The 14643-nt window shown below is 30.3% G+C and overlaps 2 protein-coding genes and 1 long non-coding RNA gene across 3 annotated transcripts; all 3 read right to left on the bottom strand.

The window, feature by feature from the left end:
- Nucleotides 1-30: 30 nt before the first annotated feature.
- On the bottom strand, nt 31-1311 carry LOC131179902 (uncharacterized). Its single transcript, XR_009148834.1, has 4 exons — nt 1220-1311; nt 1009-1047; nt 880-918; nt 31-284 (listed from the first exon to the last, which is right to left on the bottom strand). It is a non-coding gene; the product is annotated as an uncharacterized LOC131179902 (long non-coding RNA).
- A 52-nt stretch (nt 1312-1363) lies between these two features.
- LOC131180072 (uncharacterized) lies at nt 1364-5065 on the bottom strand. Its single transcript, XM_058147675.1, has 10 exons — nt 4692-5065; nt 3864-3923; nt 3660-3755; nt 3006-3089; nt 2806-2924; nt 2611-2712; nt 2328-2444; nt 1932-1988; nt 1718-1784; nt 1364-1453 (listed from the first exon to the last, which is right to left on the bottom strand). Exons 1-10 carry the CDS (start codon nt 4707-4709, stop codon nt 1364-1366), a joined length of 810 nt encoding a protein of 269 aa, XP_058003658.1. The 5' UTR covers nt 4710-5065.
- Nucleotides 5066-10449: 5384 nt separating this feature from the next.
- On the bottom strand, nt 10450-12327 carry LOC110639442 (auxin efflux carrier component 5). Its single transcript, XM_058147846.1, has 5 exons — nt 11565-12327; nt 11354-11439; nt 11109-11266; nt 10886-10962; nt 10450-10754 (listed from the first exon to the last, which is right to left on the bottom strand). The coding sequence occupies exons 1-5, from the start codon at nt 12230-12232 to the stop codon at nt 10682-10684; spliced, it is 1062 nt and encodes a 353-aa protein (XP_058003829.1). The 5' UTR covers nt 12233-12327; the 3' UTR covers nt 10450-10681.
- Nucleotides 12328-14643: the final 2316 nt, after the last annotated feature.

The raw sequence follows: 14643 nt of genomic DNA, 5'->3' as shown, positions 1-14643 counted from the left end.
AAAGTAAATATCAATTAATATTGGGCCACATTAAAAGAATTGATTTTGGCTCATATAGTAATATTAATTACTGGACAAAATCTTACACAGTCATCTCATCCGTTGTTCGGAACATCAATACTGTGCATAGTACATAATTACACAACTCTAGGGGTTAAATGAAAGCTAGGCAAGCTTTGTTTCTCTGCTTGTTTGTATGGATCTCTCCAACATTTGTCCTCCTTTTCTGCTTTTTGCCATCGTTTTTGAAATATTTTGAATTCAACGAAGGATTGCCTCCTTACCTGCATAATGTTTATGTTCAGTACAGGAGATGGTCTAGGAAGAAAAAGATGATCATATTAGTAATTTAGCCTTTTGCTGTATGTTCCAGAGTATTTTCCCCCGATTAAGTAGAGCGAGAGCATCTTGACATCACATCCCTGAAATTCAACCATTCTCTTTATTGCTCTCATTCACGGCAATTTGTGGTTAAGGTGTGTCACAAATGCTATGTTAGTATTTCCCTCTTTCAACAGACTGCAGACGAGAGCATTTATCTTGAACCCTTACTTGATGAACCCTTTTGCTACACAAAAGCATGACAGTTTCCTACTCAATAGATTCTTCCTCTAGTGGTTTCCCTGCAGATTGGATATCTTGGCACTCTATCCAACCACTCATAGATCTACTAGCGGGCTAAATGCATCAAATATACTAATGAAGCTGCTCTAGGGTCAGTTAGGCTGGCAACTTTAAACAAAATCATTTATGATAAAATAAGTGAGGAAAAAGAAAGAAAAAAAAGGAGACGTAAATTTCAACTAGCCATGACAAAAAAAAAAAAAAAATTAAAAAACCGAAAGATCTTCCGTAGATATAATTTGAAATGATACTTACTTTAAGTCTAGGATCCTTTTTATTGGAATGAGATGGATCCTGCAATACAAAGAGCCAAATTATTAGGTTCCAGTAAAACTAGACAACATAAAAGTATTTTTAGGAGATAAATTTGATGTTGGCACTTACTTCAAGCCTACGATCGCTTTTATTGGAATGAGATGATTCCTGCAATGCAGATAGCCAAATACTCAGCTTCAGTAACAGATTAAATCAGGTAAGACACTGAAGAACAAGTTCTACATTGAAGAACACTTAAAGCTCAAAATTGGCTGAAGAGCTGACTTAACTGAGGCTATTTGCAATGATAAAATCTGAGTGACAAATTTGGAGATCTAACCTTATTTTCATCTGTTCCTCCAAGTGTAGGATGACCATAATGCACTATGTACTCAGCATCCACAACACCAATATTGTTTATTCGATCACCCTATAAAAAGAATGACTCAACCATCAAGTTTTGGGAAAGCAGACGTGGAAGAGATTAAACAAGATAGCTATAGAACACGAAGAAGCTTGCCTGCGCACAATAACCAAGCTGATGATCAAGACCCCAAGCATGGATCAAGTCATTCTGGAAAACAAAATGTCAATCAGAAAGATGGACAACAGGGTAACAAGATATGGCATAGGCCATAAAATATAACACCAGTAAATTATTGCCATTAATAGCCTAGTGGTTAAGTGTTTGCTGCATAATACAATTCGTATCCAAATGGACAAAAGAAAAAGAGATACAGTTGCCACACCTCTCCAACCCCGTCCTATAAATCCAAAAGAAAAGGCAGATAGGGAGAAGTAAAATGAACAAAATAATTAGTGCAGTACAATAACGTGCCTGGATCATATACCACACACAACGCCATGCAGCTCTTGAGAAAACAGGGGCCATCATTTCTACCCACCTACAATCAGAGATTTTCAGCATAGTTTCATCAAGAAAATAAATAACTGAAATTTTGTTCCAAACAAATAATAAAAAACCTTCTAAAGCAAAATAAAATATAATTGAACTGTGTTATACAAAGCTATGTAATATATGCAAATTTTACCCTGTGCATGGAGGAGCAGTACTATTGCCATCACAAATTCCAGGCTTGAAAGTTCTTCTGCTAACAATGAAAAGAAGCCATATACAAGGACGGCAAAGTAACCAACAGTGTTGAGGCAATTTAGAAGCTTATGAGGCTAATTTTAAAACTCAAAATTTTTCCCAAGAGGAGAATATTGGTGAAGCATAATATGGGCAACAAAAATGAGTTGAATCAGAGAACATAGAATCTGCTTGCTCCAAATCAAGAAATTGGAGGTGCCATCAAACCAGCATCGTGTTTATACACAGCTAAATTGCTCCACATATTGTAAAAAGCTGTGTACTAAATTGGAACAGTGAAATTTTCTTCTGATAAAAGAGTCATCATTAGAGACAAAAGAGGCTGCATAAAAACCTGTGCACTATTGATTTCCTCACGCGTGCAGTAATTTGCCGGTGTATCTCTGATTTACTAGTGTCCAGTGCCGGCTGTGATATCTCAAGCCCCTTGCTTTTAACAATTGATACATACCTAGCATTGTTAATTGAAAATATCACATGCAAACAGTATTGATAATATAATGTAAGCTAAATTGCTCCACATATTATGCTAAGTAGGTATGGAAATGTTTCCATTTTAAACTTCTAATCTAAAAGTGCTTTCTTATAATCCCAAAAAGTTTTGCAGTTTAACATACTTTTCAGGGTCAAAATTTTCAACCCCAAGGTCCTCATCCCAGAGAAAAATATAATTGTACTCTGCAACAATATCAGGATGCAAGAAACGTTTTGCAAACCACCTAGCACCACAAACCAAACTCAGTAAAATTACATTTACAAAAATGCATATTGCATTAGAAATAGTGATAGGATTGAGGACCGAGGCAACTTGCCATTTAGTTTGATTGCGGGCAGAAACATGTATAACATGATCATTCCACTTGTAATCCTTCCATTCATCAACAACGCCATCATAGTGGAAAAGCATTACAGTAAAATTACTTGATAGGAACTGCAAATAAAAAGAGTAATTATAAATCCCAAACTGAAAGCAGAGAAATGTTGTATAAGATGCACATTTAAACTTTAATACCTTTTTGACCATCTCATCAACAATATCTCTTTGCTTTATTCCAACAGCCAGTGTAAATAAGTTACTTGAAGAATTTTTATTGCTCTGTAGAAACCATATCCAAGTCAATATTATATTCAAACAAAGAAAACAACGAGGCAAAGAAGAAGATGAAAAATGTCAACCAAGTTTAAATGATTCTGGCTTCCACCATCAAAATGCTGACAACGTTTATCATCTACTGTTGTCATATTGATATGCATCAAATGCTAATTGATTGTGCTAGATAGCCAATAAGTGCTTTGAAAAAAGTCTGAATATATATCAAAAAGTTTTGCATCTATGCAACATATATGCAACCAGTAATGGCTGCACGCCCATAGCAGCAGCCAGTGATGCTTCCTTAGTCCTTACAGGTTTCTAGCTTCAAAACATCATTAGGTGTCTTTAAAGTGCCTAATGTACATTATCAGTTAGCCAACAATAAGGCTGGTGGTAGCAAATCACATATCATTGCTCATATCTCTCCTATAACAACCAATAAACAATATGCTGTCCTTGATATCCATACTAAAATAATATTCCAATCTCCAGAATTCAAAGAACTACATATTTGGAGAACGAGAAAGCCATCATATTGACTGAAACTTTTTCAGTCAACTCATAAACCTTTACCTTTGGAAAGCCCCATAATGGTCTCATTTGCAAATTGGAAGTCCGTGAAACAATGCCTTCAGGTAATGCCTCGCTTCCAGGAGGCCTGCATTGATTCTAGAATAGATAAACACATGTAAGCCATAAATCACAGCAATTTGACTCTTTGAGCATTCAATTTCCTTGTTCAAATGACATAGAACTTGCCAGCAAGCAAAAACAAACCTTGCAAGTGACGAATTTTAAATTCTGGAAACTATCAACTATTCTCCATCTTGATAATTTCTGTAGAACAGGCTCAAAGTTATTCTACACTTCAAAGATAACACCATTTTTGAAGAATCAGAACATGGAAATCAAAACTAGAAAAATAAACCAAACATTTCAAATTTCTTCAATTTTATGATTTGGGCATATATATATATATATATATATATATATATATATATAAACATCTATACCTCTTTGTAATCTGGAACTATGAATGCGCTTCCTATGAAGAAAACTAGAAAAATTAAAGAAGCTGCAGGAAGAAAGCTACAAAAACACGATCTCCTACCCTTCGGATCTACAGGAAAGGGTACCTGAAAAATAAAACTAAGTCATAATAATTTCACTAGCTAGATAAACAACAAATTCCCTTCTACCATATGCACATGAATAAATGCACAGATACACACAATTAGCAGTCCTAGCACCCAAAAAGACAGATTATTTTCAATTGAAGCACCAGCGAGAAGAAACAAGATTAATGTAAAAACAAAACTCATAGTTCTGCAGAGAAGTCCAGCACTGTAAAATTATCTACGGCCAAATAATTGGGAAAAGAAAAGGCTCATATTAATCACAGATTATTGGTTCGAATTCAACTCAGGCAGCTATCAAAATCAAATTAAAAGGATTAAAAAAAAAAGACAAAAGAAAAAAGAACTTTGGCTTTCACTCTTTTTCGCTTTGCAATGCTTTTTGCTACCAACTTTAGTATCAGAAAAATTAGAGAAACGTATTTAATCACATAAAACAGAGCCCCTTTTTCTATAAATAGAAACTTACAGGATTGAACAACTTCATATTCCACGAAACTCAATGCATTCTGGGCGGTTCACGTAATGACGACGCCGTGTTAGGCCTCCTTATGTGCCGTCGGAGAAAGCATGTTTCTTCGGTTGTTGTCGGAGCAAGGGGAAAAAAAACATTATGTACGCATAGGAAAGTTTTTACATTTTAACTGTAATTATTACAAACAGGAACAGAACAGAAACAGGACAGGACAACACGAACGTCAGTGTTGGATTGTTTAAGGTGAGGATGAGAAACAGATAAGGGAAGACTAGGAGCACCAAATTCTAGCCCAAAGAGCACGGCGACTGGCCGAGAGGGGAATTGCGTTTCACTCGACTTTCAATTATGCGTTTTCTCTTTGTTTCTTTCTTTACTTGTCAATTCAAGGCCCCATCTTGCATGTTTTCTACCCATTTTCCATATTTTCTAATTTTTCATTTATTACTCTCTATTCCAAGATATATATATATAAAAAGTTAAATAAAATTTATTATTGTAATTATATTTTCTGAAAAATAAAAGTAGAGATACGTACGCCAGTTGGATGGTTGTAGCAGATAAATAGAACACTGGATGGTAATTGCGAGGCCATGAAAGGTCACTGTCGGCCTCCAATGAAATTTTTGGCGGAACCCAGCCTACTGCTGCTGTCTTTACTAAATGACTTATTATTGTTGGAAACATTATCCAAAGAGTTTTTTTTTTTTTTTTTTTTTTTGCCAATTTATGAGTTAGCCACTGAAAATATTAGTTTTTTTCTGAAAAAAATTATCAAATTAATTTCGAATTTATATAAAATTACTGTCAAATTTATAAATTATTTGAGTTGAATACAAATTAAAATGAGTAAGAATTTTACTAGCTAAATGAATAAAAAATTACTGCAATTTTTTTAAATCATATGAAAGTGGGAGTAGAGGAGCTACGCCAGTTGGATGGCTGTAGCAGATTAATAAAGCCGTGGACAGTATAATTGCGAGTAAAAGCAATGGAGGTAAAACCGTAAAAGGCTTAAAAAAAAAAAAAAAAAAAAAAAAGGGTAAAAGATACCTGTTGGCCTTTAATGAAATTTTGGCAACTGCATTTGAATTGAATAAATCAAATTAAATCATTTTAATTTAGTAATTTAATTTAATTTTTAAGATATTTTGATTTGATTCGGTTTAATTTTATAGTTTAAGAATTTTAGTTATTTTAATTTGATTTGATTTTAGAGAGAAAAAAATTGATTGAATCAAACCGAACTGAATTACTTTATTAATTTTTAAATTAATTTATTTTTATAGAGAATTTATAAATTATATGTAATTATATATATATATAAATTATTTAATTTTATTGATTAATGATTATTAGGTTCAAATCAATATCAAAATTAAACCAAATAAATTGAAAATTAAATCTAAATTAAAAAAATCTATCTAAACTCAAACACTAATCGGTTCAAATCAAACTGGACTGAAATAGAGCGATTTAATTTGGTTCGATTCAAGTCTAAATTAAAAAATCTATCTAAATTTAAAAATTAATCGGTTCAAACCAAACTGAATTGAAATAGAGCGATTTAGTTTGGTTTGATTTTTCATTCATTTTAATTTAGTCTGATTTTTAAAATATAATAATTCAATTAATTCGATTTTAATGATTCAATTCGATTGAATTCGATTTAAACTAAATACCCAACTCTATCCACTGCTACGTCTTCACTAAAGCTTGTTTGTCGTAAGTTTATGGAGAGAGAGAATGAGTTTTTAAGAGAATTAGTTTTTAGTAGGTTTGTTTGGGAATGAGATTTTTTTTTTTTTTCAGATAGAGACACACACGTTTAATGTTTAGGGATAGGATTCGGTATTTTAATAAAATTATGATCGAGATTGAGATTTAAACCCTAAAAATATTATTTTTTTAATTTATTAAATTGGTGGATTTTTATGGATTAAGGATATTTTAATATTTGACATTTTTATTATTTTATCTTAAAAAAATTTCATACACTCCATTTAAATATAAGACTTCCTTGAGAGTGAATATTATACAAAAAAATTTAAATTAAATTTTCACATAATCAAACTATTTTTAACTTGATTTTTTTATACTTTGTTGATAAAAAATTATTTAAAAAAATAATTAAATTTAATTATTATAGAATCATATTCTTCTTATTTGGAAATAAGAATTTAATTCAATTATTTTTTTTTCAGCTTTCAAGTTTGGAAGTTTAATCCCTTTGTTTAGAAACTAGAATCTTATAAAAATTTAAGTTTTTTTTTTTTTACCAGTTCTCATGTTTGAAAATCTAATAAGTAATTCATATTTTTAATCTAAAAGAATTTATTTAAAAAATAAAAATTATGTAAAAATAATATAATTGTATAAGAATTGAATTAAATTATTTTCTTACAACTTTTTTTTTTTTCGAACCAATGCATAAATGACTATTATTATGCAAATAGCACATTTTTTTTATACAATTGGTTTCGATTAAAATTTAAATTCAATACTTTATAATTTTGAAGACAATTTCAATATCATTAAATTAGAGCTTATTGATACGTAAAAATCACTTTATTACCCATTCATGAGTTGACTCATTAGCCATTCAAAATATTACTTTTAAAAAAAAAAGAAAAATTTAGATTCAAATCAAGTTGTATCAAATTAAAATAATTGTCATCAATTTTGAATTAAATTATACAATTCATCATATTAACTTTTAATTTTATAAATTATTTGAGTTGGTACAAGTTAAAATGATCTAGAAATAGTGTTAGTTAATTAAAAAATTTCACCACCACTAATTAAAATTTAATCTATTCCATCATCTAAAAAAAAATAATAACAATTCTTTTAATCAGATTTTTTTTTTAAGTAGACAGATTATAAATAAAATCATCTTGAAGTTTTTTACCCATTAGCAAGTATTTACTTTCTAATTTTGAAAAATAAAATTGAAGGGCCAAATTAGTTAAAAAAATAAAATTATACATCTTCACCGTATGATAATAAATTAATAATAATAATTTACTCTACTATTATTTAATATTAACTATAAAAAATAATTATAGTTATGTACTTATTTATTATTAATTACTAAAATGTTTTTATTGTTTTAAAAATATTTATAATTTTACCAGATGAAAAGTAAAGGTTAAAAAAATTTAAAATAAATGAGAGATGCAAATAGATATTTTAAAGTAAATATATGTATAAAACTAAGAAAGAGAAGATTACAAATGGGAAAAAATCACGAAATAAAGCTCAATTTGTTCTTTATATTTATTGAAGAGATTTAATTTAATTTAAAAATTTTAATTTATGTTCAATTTAACTTAAAATTGAAAAATGTATAATTCACTCATCACTTTGTGGGTGAGTTATTTTTATTATTATTACTTTTTAATTTTTAATAATAATTAATTATATTTTAATTTTTTAAAATAGTTAAATTATTTTTTAATGTTAATTCAATAATTATAATTAGTTAATTTTATTATATTTAATTTTTTAATATAAATTAATAATATGGAAACATAAAAATAATATATTATATTTTAAATTTATTTAATTATAATTTTCTAATTTTAACTAAAAACATGTAAGTATTAAAATAATGTTTTTTAATTTAAATAATTAAAATTTATTAAAATTTTTAATTTTATTTAATTATAATGAAATAAAAAAATATATATTTTTTATTATTTTTCAATATAATTAAGTATAATTATTATAATTTATATTTTTAATTGGGCTAAATTAAATATAAATTAAAAATTCAAAATGAACCATATTGAATATTCTCAATAAATGTAGGAGCAAATTGAATCTTATTCCAAAAATCAACCTCAGAAAAATATATGCATTAGTAGGAGAAAATTGAAAGAAAAAAAACTGAAAAAATACAATAGGAAATTCTTTGGATCTGGCTATTGTTTAAATGAATAAATGTGTTATTATAAAGAATAGAATAAATTATTATTATTATTATTATTATTATTATTATTATTATTATTATTATTATTATTATTATTATTATTATTATTATTATTATTAGCATAAAGGTGAAGATTTAATTGTTTTTCAATTAATTCAAAAATTACATATTGGATTTTTACCAAATTCATATAAATAAAACTATTTATCATTTTAATTTTGAAATAGGTATATAAATATAATTATTTTTATTAAAAGAATATAAAAGAAGAGTAAAAATACATTTTGTTTAGAAAAGAAAAAAAAAATACACCCATCTCAAGGCATATTATGAGCTAATCTAAGGGTAGCCATTCCTTTGGTTTAATAGTATAATTAGTAAATAGTGCATGATTTCAATATAAATTTAAATATGAAATTATGATTTAATGCTAAATTTTATTAAGATTTTTTTAATATGTAATCATTTGCATTTGAATTTGTATATTCATTATATATATTTTAATTAATTTTATATAAATCTTGATATAATTATTTAATTTAATAATTATAGAACTCATTTTAATATAAGATCAAACTTATATTAGATGTATTATTTTAAATTAAAATTTCATATATTATTTGATTATTGAGATGTATTAACATAGTCCTAAAGAACCTTTTTTATTTTCCACATAGTTGCAACTCAAACAATAACAAAAATAAAAAAGTACTATCTATATTCCAATTAAAGGAATTTTTATTTAATGTAATTATAGAATATATAACAATTTAATTATAATCATTAATCATGATAAGATTCACCATAATTAAATATTATAATAAAATTATTTTACATATATTAATTTCATTGTATAATTTTTATAATAAAAAATAAATGAAAAAAACGTACACTTTAATTTGGAAAATATACACTCTAATTGGGAAAATGGCGTTCCTCTGCCCCTTTTTGGGTAGAGGAGGCCTTTGAAGGCAGAAGAAAAGCTCCTAGAATCATGCGGGTGGAGGAGGGAGGAGACATGAGGAAAAAATTCTCTCTAAAAACTGGAGAGAGAAGAGCATGGTCGTCTGATATTTAATCACCGTATTGGTGGACTTATATTAAATTGGAGCTGAATATCAGGAAATTATATAAATTAAATAAAAAAAAATATGGGAAAGTCTATATAATAAATCAGTACTTGAATGAAGAGGGTCCCCATTGTACTGCAAGCTCAGTTGATAGCCATAAAACTTAGATAAGTCCACTCTGTCCCATGAGATGTTCCTAGAAATCTCCCTCGTCTTGCGGTGCTGCCAGAGCCAGACTACACTGGGGTATTGAATTAAGTAACAGGTAATTTTTTTTTCCGAAATTAAGTTACGGGTAAAAAATTAAAATAAATAAATAAATAAATAATATTTTTCATTTATCAATTATTTAATTAAATTAATTTCATTAGATCTAATATGATAATATTTAAGTCAAACTGAAATCATATCAAATCATTTAAATCAAAATTGTTATAAATAAAAATTGATTCAAACTATGGGTGGATTGAATTAGTAATTTTGGCCCAAAATCAGACTGAAATCTATCCATGGCCAGATCTACTTTGAGATAACTTAAGTATTCTCTTGGCAGCTCTCAGATTAGCTATCGTAGGATTCTTGAAGTGCTGACAAGCTTTTTCAACAGCATGACTGATATCAGGACGTGTGAATGTGAGATTGAAGAGCTTCAACAATTTGTCGAAATTCAGTAGCATCAGTTACAGTGGGATCAAGAATGGTGTGTTTTTCCTGAAGAACTTGCAGTATTGCTATTGCACTGCTTGTAACCATTTGGGTCTCAGATAGCATATCATCTATTGAGGTACTTTTTCTCCATCAAAAGGAATCAATTCGGATATCAAATCCATCTAAATGTTAATTATTATTGATGTAGGTGAAATCAATTTGGAACAAGATTAATCATGGCACAGGACACACATATTAGAAGGAATATAACTCAGTAATAATCCAACAATTCCTTCTACCTACGTTGGTTGTTTCAAAAATGTCTGAAATTGCTAATGTACAAATTCTAAAATAGCATAATAAGCAATTAACACTGGAAGCGACACCATCATGCCGAAGATCACACTGCATTAAACCAAAATTATAATATTAATAACATTAATAAATATGATTAAAATAAAATATTTTCATATTTTCTTATGGTGTGGAATCATGTACATATAAAATGAATGTAGATGATTGATTGAGAGACTTACGCTGTGCTTAGCATCTCTGCATGCAATCCATATTCTTTAGCGAATATGAAAGATGTAATGGACTGTGGTAATGCTGCCTGTATTACAAGAACAAATTAAATAGTCAACTCTCCATCTTGATTAATGGCTAAAATTAGTGAGACTATTTAAGAGTAAGCACAAGAATTCAAATCTTACTAAAATAATAAATAAATAGAAGCACTAGCTAGATGGGGAATTTTACCTGAACGATGGCAACACGTAAAACGTCACCATGCAATCCCACAGCAATAGAGCCAATAGCCATGGCTGCAGGTCCAGCGATGAACCTTAGAACCATGCCTATTACAGTTAGGCCTGTCCCACAGGCTATTACCTTTTCTTGCAAAGCCATGAAGATCCCTGCACACAGGCGGAACTAGAAATTCAGGGGTTAAAATAATAGGCTAAATATATTAAGAAATTAATAATTTTGTAGAGGCAGCTCACCCATGCTAAACATAGCAGTGCCTGTACCAGCCTTTGACATAATCAATATAGATCCCTCCATTATGCTTGGCATTTCAAAATGCCACCTAAATATTCAAATCCATCATCAGAATTCTGAACCACCAAATTAATAAGCATAGAAATTAAATTAAGTATGAAAATTCTGAAAAAAAAAGGCAGGAAAAAAAAAAGATTAAGAAAAATATGTAACCTGCTTGCTATGAAAGCCCAAACAAGGCCAATGATACAGGCATATGAATTAGGATTCATAGCCAATTTGACCCACACCACCTTCATCAAAGCCCAGAAAGAAGGCCTAGCTCTTGCCATGTTATGATCTACACTACCACTTCCCTCCAAATCCTTTTCTAAATTTTCACTATTGCTAATAGAAGAGACGTCAAGTCCTGTTCTTCTAAATTCCAACACAAACAACAGAAGGGTAAGCCATATTATGGCTTGGATGACAGATGATTGGACCACAAGATCAACTGCCATCTGCCCATACATAGGCTTCACTAGAGGCACACCCACAACAAGAGAATTAGTTAAGGTGCATAAAGAGAAGCTTGTAATGGACCATGCGTAGCTTCCTTTACTACAACACTTAGCCCAAAAAGCAAGCACCACCACAATAATGAACTTAGATATAGCATCAGCACCAATGAATAGATAATTCATGTTGAAAGGATCAACACGGGCTGTGAAATCAAAGGTGAAAAGAGGGAGAGTGAAATAACAAACAAAGCGACTCACGGCTCCACTCTGTTCAGGTGTAAATATTTTCCACCACCTTACAGACCCATATCCTAACGCTAGGGCCACATACAGGGGTACCATGGCCACCACCACCTTATAAACATCTTCCCACCCTATCATTTTTCTTGCAAAATTTTGTTTCTTTCAAGATACGTTTACCCTCTTCAAAGAACGGACCCTGTCCTTCCCTATTTAAGGTTTTGACAAGTACTGTTTTGGTGAAATTAGATAGGTTAAGTATTTATGTGCATGCAAGAGGCCATCGATCGACCAAGAAATATTTTTTCCTTTATTTTTTTTCAATAGAGATGACATGAGGTTGGTGGGTGTATACGATTCTATGCCATGGATTCTTGAAGGTATGATCTAATAATAAGGCTTTATAGTGCATGAAAATGTGATGTTGCTTTCACAAGTGGGTTTTAATTTTATTGGAGAATTACATTTCTATATTGGAAGTTAGTTTTTCAACACAATAACTAAATAAGAATAATTATTTGATAGTTAAAAACACGTAATTTATTATCTTATTCTTTATTTACTCTCAATACACTTACTTTTATACTTTTTTTAAATTTATCAAATTTTTTATATGGTCAACAATTAATTTATCGTTATATAGAGAATAAGGAATGAGGCCCCAACTATTACTCCACCCACCTTTGCAAATAGGGTTTACGTTTTTCTGTGAAATTATTGTTTTTCCTTTTATTTATTCTCTCCATTATTCCCAAGTGGAGTTTTCAGAGGCAAAGGCCATAGAACACTCATCACTACAAGAAAAAAAGAGATTTGAAACCGAATATTCGGTTTCAAATCAGTGAAAATCGGTTTCTAAATACATTTAGAAACCGATTTGAAACCGAAGTATTCAGTTTTAAATCCACAAGTTTCTAAATAAATTTGAAACGGAAAATGGCGTCCGTTTCAAATTCTGAAGCTATTTTCAAACCACTATTCCGTTTCAAATTTAGAAACCACATATATTCGGTTTCAAATTCCGTTTTAATTTAAAAACGGATATTTTGGTTTCAATTTTTTTGAAACAGAAATTCCGTTTCAAATCGGTTTCTAAATTCTGAAACCGATCCTTGTGTTATTGGATTAGAAACGGAAAAATTCGTTTTTAATCCGTTTCAAATTACTAGTAGAAAATTTTTATTTTTTTATTTAATATATTATTTCCTGCATTGAAGCATATAATATAATATTAATTTTAAATGCTCAATATCACAATATTTACAATATCTGGCTATCAAATATCAATCAGTATTATATATAGATATGACAGTGAAGAGTTATGACAATAATGTATCGTATGGAAAAAAAAATATATCATAATAACAGAAAAACAAGCTACTTGTCATTAACAATATCATCACTCATCACCACTATCACCTCTCTACCATCATCCCGATGAGTCGATCCGAGTTGGGGTCAGAACCGCGTACTCTGCATCATTTGTGCCATCATGTTTTGCATCATTTGTTGCATGCGCTCCTCCAATGTCGCTCACGTTGTCTATATCTCTCCTCTAGCATCAACTCGCGTTGTCGGTCTCTCTCCTCCATTGCAACCAAACTATCCTTGAGCGTTGCAATGATCCGATGCAATTGTTGAATCTCTTCCTCCATTGCCTCCGACTGAGCGCAATAGGATGCAGTAGAAGATGATCCATGTGATGAGCTAGGGTAAAAAATTGATGCTTGAGATCCAATGCCATAAACCCTGTTCTTCTTCTCCCCCCCCACAACTTGATAATATAGTGCGACCTCATCTACAATAGGAGGGTCATTGCACCCTCTTGTGGTTGAGACGACTGCTCCTTAAGCGCCAAAAATGCATCCTGCATAAGTTAATACACATATTTTAAATTTATTTTTCTTGGCAATTGAATAAACAAACTCACTTATTCATTTTTTTCGTATAATTGAAAGACATAAAATACTTGTTCACTTACCTTAATTGATTGCGCTCGTGAATCAACCATATCGGAGGTGCCTTTCCTAGTGTGGGTCTTATGGAAAAGTTCATAAGGAAAAGGTCTTCGGCCAAGCTTGGCTTCCTGAAAAGATATAATGATTTTAGTGATGTTTATAATAATGTTCGATTATTTGCTACTAATATGTAGACAGACAATAACAAAACCAGTAAATATGAAATCATTACCATTCTATCTGCGTGAGTAGCATGTGAAATCGAACCCCGTGGTGTCTAGAGATGCTCGCCCAACTCCCGCTATCTCACTACAGCGGTTAGCAGTGAACTGATGGCTCTTGGCTTTAAACTCTGGGCTACTCCATGCCTCCTTCCATTTTTGCATTGTACTATTAGGCACGATGACCTTGGATTTTCCTTTCCTGACATTGCACATTAGCGCCTTGTAGCGCTCTGCAGCCTTACGCCTCCAAGCTTCCTTTACCAGTGGAGTCACCTCTTGCCAATCAAAGTATTTCTGTTATAAAACAAATAAAAATTAAGACAGTTGTATTAGTATGATAATATTTTAGAAAAAAATTGACAGCATTTCC

The sequence above is a fragment of the Hevea brasiliensis genome, chromosome 5 (genome assembly GCF_030052815.1).
Source record: "Hevea brasiliensis isolate MT/VB/25A 57/8 chromosome 5, ASM3005281v1, whole genome shotgun sequence".
In the NCBI taxonomy this organism is placed as follows: Eukaryota; Viridiplantae; Streptophyta; class Magnoliopsida; order Malpighiales; family Euphorbiaceae; genus Hevea; species Hevea brasiliensis.
Note: the sequence above shows the minus strand (reverse complement) of the source record. Positions and strands in the feature narration are given on the sequence as shown.

Bases quoted from the DNA above. Each gene is read 5' to 3' on its own strand.
- LOC131180072 (XM_058147675.1), bottom strand. The intron at 2,925-3,005 runs GTATTAAAGTTT...TTTTATTTGCAG, and splicing joins TTGATGAGATGGTCAAAAAG to TTCCTATCAAGTAATTTTAC. The intron at 2,713-2,805 runs GCAAGTTGCCTC...TTGTGGTGCTAG, and splicing joins GCCCGCAATCAAACTAAATG to GTGGTTTGCAAAACGTTTCT.
- LOC110639442 (XM_058147846.1), bottom strand. From the start codon at position 12,232: ATGATAGGGTGGGAAGATGTTTATAAGGTGGTGGTGGCCATGGTACCC. The intron at 11,440-11,564 runs GTTACATATTTT...TTGAATATTTAG, and splicing joins TGGGCTTTCATAGCAAGCAG to GTGGCATTTTGAAATGCCAA. The intron at 10,755-10,885 runs GTAAGTCTCTCA...GGTTTAATGCAG, and splicing joins GCAGAGATGCTAAGCACAGC to TGTGATCTTCGGCATGATGG.